Here is a 5,264-nt window from a genome sequence, read left to right on the forward strand (position 1 = left end):
TCACGAACAAGGACTGATGCATTTTCGTGCATTAGTTCCGTACTTCCAATGATACCAGCATTGGCGGTCGCCGGATGGCTGGTTATCCGCAGAAGGGGTTGGACTACGTTGTCTGGGTCGACTGCGGGAGGAAGAGCGGGGACGGCCTTGTCGCTGCATGCCCTGTAGCTGAAAAGTCAAGGCCTGCACTTGCCGAGTCAGGTCATCAACCTTTGCGTGCAGAGTGAGTACCTCAGGGGAGGCGTGTCGTTGCGGGGGGTGGAGGGGTGGTGAAGAAACCGTGGAAATTTGCGATGCCGGCGTAGAGTGGGCAGACACCTCAACAATTTTGTCAGCCAAATCTGCCAGTGCTCCAATTCCCACAGTGTCCGCTGTGGAGGCCAAAATGGACTGGACGGTGTGGGGAAGTCGCTGTACAAACAACTGCTTCAAAATCCTCTCCTCCAGCTTGTTGTCCCCCAAAAGCTGGTGCATGCGCTGCAACAACTGCGAGGGCTTGCGATCTCCCAATTCCTCTGAAGTAAGCAGCTGGTTTAATCGTTTCTGCTCAGAAGCTGAAGTGCGGCGAATGAGTTCAGATTTCAGCTTATCGTAGCAGTCCGTGGATGGGGGTGTAATCAGGATATCCCGCACCTCTTGTGCGACCTCCGGTTGCAAAGATCCGATAACGTAGGCAAAACGAGTCTCCTGGGTAGTGATATGGCGGATGACAAACTGAGCCTCCACCTGGGTAAACCACAGGATTGGGTCGTTAGGCCAAAATGGAGGGAGTTTGAGGCTTACTGCAGCTTGCATCGGCATGACAGGCGGTTGAAATGGGTTAGGGGGAGGTGGAGTTGGAGGCGGTGTACCCTCTGTCCCATCAGGTTTAACTTCCACAGACAGGGCTTGTGCAGAAGGTCACAATTGTTCAAAACAGGGTCACCAGTGTAGTAATTCGTGTTTTCTCCCGAAATGAGTTCTACTACTGTTATTTAAGCATCGTGTCTGTTCTTACAAGTCGTGAAAAACGGCACACAAAATGTTGGTTGTTTACAAGTTTTAATGCTCTCAAAACTCACAAGTTCGTCATGCACCTGCTATCCAATGATCAACAAACTTCTGGAACGTCAGTAGGCTTAAGCGCACATCAATTGACTGAATAAAACTTGGTTGAGGAAACTTTCAACGTTGGAATAAGACTTGCACAAAGCAGAATGAAAACGATAAGTCAGATGTCACCAACATGTCACACTGCGCAAACGCAGAACAGCGAGAGTGAACTCCGGTGCCTATGGCAACCAAAACTTATTAACATACTTATTTGTATGGAACGCCTGTTGGAGCTAAAAGTACAAACAATTAATTATATACACATGTACATGTCACTACAAACTGTTTTCCCTTGTATTGTACCAATAGCAAATGTGTAGCAAAATGTGTGACGGGTTTGTACACTCAAGAAGTTTGTCGATGCTATGCTAATGCGTATGCGGTATGCGTATGCGGTATGCGGTTCAGCCTGCAATTAATATAAAACCAAAAAATACAGTAAGTCTCTAAAAGTATGTCGAAATGTACCTGCACACACATGAATCAATTACAATATGAACTAAATGAATTAAACTGACTGATTTGATCCCCAAACTCTTGAAATTGTGTCTTGCGTGAAATACCTGTATATGTGTCCTAGTACATCAATGTTTACATTAAAATTAATATTCAACTCTCCAAAATTAACCTTGGTTGACAGTAATCCATATAAACTGATGAAACTGATGTGAGAATCATGTCACGTGCATTCAGTAAACGTGTATAAAACGTGCATCGCTAATTCTACCCAAATTTTATCCCAAAAGTTGACCCAAAAATGACTATATCTAATGACCGTAATTATTACCCCCCCCTTATACACAATTATCTATAACCCTTTATCGAAATCTCTAAACAATTATAAGTACTCACAACATTGGGCGGATCGAATATGATGCAAAAATCAAAGGAACCTTTTGACGGATTTCTACAAACTTAACACAAATATGTGACAATGCTGGCGCGCTGATAGCGCCCTCTGTTGACCAAGAAAATGCCACACCTATGACGTCACGAACGAACTGGAAAACTTTCCTACCGCAACAAGTCCACTAGTCAGTGGTGGTGCACGGTTACTTTTATTTTTTTGAAAATAATTATATTTTGAAAACAAGTGCGAGTGCCCAAGCTCTGGCCGTGTTGCAAGAAGTCTAATTGCATGAACGTTATGCATGAAATCGTTCAAAATTATCCCTGTCAGAGCTTTAAAATGCGACGCCGAAAAGGTGTAAGTGCAAGTAAAGGCATAAACCTATCTGTACAAGCCACGATAAAAACCAAACAACCGAACCAATTTGCATCAATATGAGTACGTCTTGAAATGTGTACAATTGGGTGGCGCACTGTCTGGAAATTTAGTAAGTTAAGAATGCGCACTCTTTGTGATCTCCAGCGCTCAGCGTGGGAATGTGTGCTAGCTTCACGTCAACAGCAGGGCTATCATCGCTCGCAGCGGCCTCCCTACTCGTGGTCTCCCCATTCACGCGACAACCCGGCCTAACATCAATTTCCGCCCCGGACTGCTGAACAGGCTTGCTCGTCGTTCATCTTCATTCTGATCCGCTCTGGTAGAATCCTCGGAGCTGTACATCACTTCTAATTCGGCGATCATTTTATTGATCCTCTGCAACACACCTACCGCTGAACCAGTTGCCTGTGGATTACGTCTGTCCGAGGAATGGGCTGATCCACATATTTGGCGCTCCAAGGAGTCTCCCACCTTCAGAACGTCAATGATGACATCGTTGATAGCGTCCACGATCTCACTTGCGGCTGATGGCTTTCCGTCATTTTCAGTCGTCAGTCTGATTTCCCGTCAATATCCCACCAGCTGCCACCATTTGTAGCGGGATCCTACGAGGCTCTTGTCCGCCAAGTCCAGCAAAACGCAAGAAAAGGGGACACACAGACGGGATTTCTAACTCTGAAGGAAAATGTAATTTATTCCGCCAAGCGGACTCTGCGGGCAACTTGCTGCACCACTTCCAAACTGCAACTGATCAATTCCCAGCATAGACACGCAAACAGTCTGAACAAATGTATACAATTGTAACAACTTTACCCAACCCTGGAATCCAGCCAAGTCCTACCCGCGCAATTCAACAAAAGAATCCCACTTAGCCAGCCTATTTAGGCCAAAAAAAGTCTCCGGTTTCTGGTATGGAGATTGCCCAAAAAGTGGTGCGGCGACGCGGCTTTTCTTTTTTTTTTACCTGATTTTGTTGCTTCAAATGTCGGCCGATGACTGCAAATGGTGCCCGACTAAACTTAGTGCAAATATATGGGAGTCCAGGGAGGCCACATAAAGCTCATCTTCGACCATAACCCGAAGTCTAAAAACATGTTAAAATTGTCCAGTAGCAGGATTCAAGTCAAACCAGTGAGTTTGACGGTTTTGAGACATCATCTTTCATTGAAAAAAAAACGTTTTCATTTTGCCGACGCGCATGGCTACGGCCACGCGCGCGCATACCAGAAACCGGATACCTTTTTTGTTTTGGCCTTAGAGACCCTTTTTCCGGAACGCGCGCTAGCCAGACCCAAAACCAGGTCAGGTGCACGCCGCCGGACCCCCTCCGCCGGAGCACTTGTGCCAGAAAGCAATGACAACAAAAGTGCTGCATAGACTGTCTGTTACAATACCTTTCAATATTAGGACCAAGAGGGAAGAATATTGGTTGATTGGTTGGTTTGGGTTTGACACATTATTTCCCCTTATGGGTCCTAGTTAGATGAATATTGGTTGGCATGGTTTGGGCTTGATACACAATGCATTTCAATACATGTACTAGTACCAAGAGGGAAGAATATTGGTTGCTTGGTTTGGGTTGGTTGTTGGTGGATGTTGATACACTCTCCCGATTGCCCCACTTTGAGAAGTACATGACAGGTTGTACCCTGGAGACAACTCCAATGTCAATGGAGGCCACTGTCAAGGGGTCCACTGATAAGTCCGACGCCCCATAAGTCCGACGAAATCGCATTCCTAACCAAATAAAGGCCCATAAGTCCGACGCCTCATAGGCCCGACGCCTCACAAGTCCACCAACATAGCTCCGACCCCTCATAGCTCCGACGCCTCGTAGGTCCGACAAATTTAAATGTCTTTTTTTTTCCGACGTCGGACTTATGAGGCGTCGGACCTATGAGGCGGAATAGATCAATTTTATGCCTAATAAGTCCGACGCCTCATTAGTCCGACATTTCGGACTTATGAGGCGTCGGACCTATGAGGCGTCGGACTTATGATACGGCCCCAAGGTCAAGGCTATCAAAGCTCAGCAGACAGGACTCACCTGGATATCAACCATCACATCCCCCATCCCTCGGGACAGTGATGGGATACAAGATGCGATCTAACAGGAATAGGCTGACTATCAGCGAGCAGACCCAGGAATTGGAAAAGTTCTGGGTACGTCACCCGAAACCGCGACGACCTTAAAATAGAGAAAGAAGAAAGAAACTCCAGGAAACGACAGTTCTTCTTCATGAATGGGAGAAATTACATCTTAAGCAGGGAATACTCTACCGTAAGTGAGGATCCAAGCATCAACTCGTCCTCCCTTTAGAAACGGATATTCGGACTATCGAACCTTATTCTAAATTCGGACTATCGAACCCCTTTGTCTATTCGGTCTATCGAACCTTCGGATTAATTAACCTTATTCTATTTTCGGACTAATGGGCCCTTGCGACTATCGAACCTTCAGACTATCGGGCTGTAACCCTCAGAAACACCGGCAGCGGGTCTACCATGAGCTACACAACGAAATGGGCCGCCTGGGAGCAGACAGTACTTAGCCTTGCTCGAGATTGATTCTACTGGCCAAACATGCAGAAAGACATTTAGCATTATTCGGAGGATCAGACATTAACGTGTGCAGAGCCGCACTACGCACATCTGGTATATCCTAGCATGCATATCTTATGGACAGGAGAAAATGTAAGCACTTATACGCACTTGGTACAACGGAGTTGATTGGAACTTGTACAAGTACTTCCTCCTGACAATAATAGGGGCTTTTCATTGCAACTGGGAAATTCCCGGCGTCATCCCAATATAGTTTCAGTGTTTACATTTCGTAAGAGATGGCCCAACAATAAAATAACATAAAATGTCGGGACGCCTTGAAGATATTTATTGCCTGGCTCATATTAAGAGGACACTAGGCTGGTCCTTTGAGACCAGCAAA

The 5,264-nt window shown here is 45.9% G+C and overlaps 1 protein-coding gene across 1 annotated transcript; it reads right to left on the reverse strand.

Moving 5' to 3' along the window:
- LOC119732335 lies at positions 1-801 on the reverse strand. Its single transcript, XM_038205793.1, has one exon. It carries the CDS (start codon positions 799-801, stop codon positions 1-3), a length of 801 nt encoding a protein of 266 aa, XP_038061721.1.
- Positions 802-5,264: the final 4,463 nt, after the last annotated feature.

This window comes from Patiria miniata, unplaced genomic scaffold, assembly GCF_015706575.1.
Source record: "Patiria miniata isolate m_02_andy unplaced genomic scaffold, ASM1570657v1 HiC_scaffold_24, whole genome shotgun sequence".
NCBI lineage: Eukaryota > Metazoa > Echinodermata > Asteroidea > Valvatida > Asterinidae > Patiria > Patiria miniata.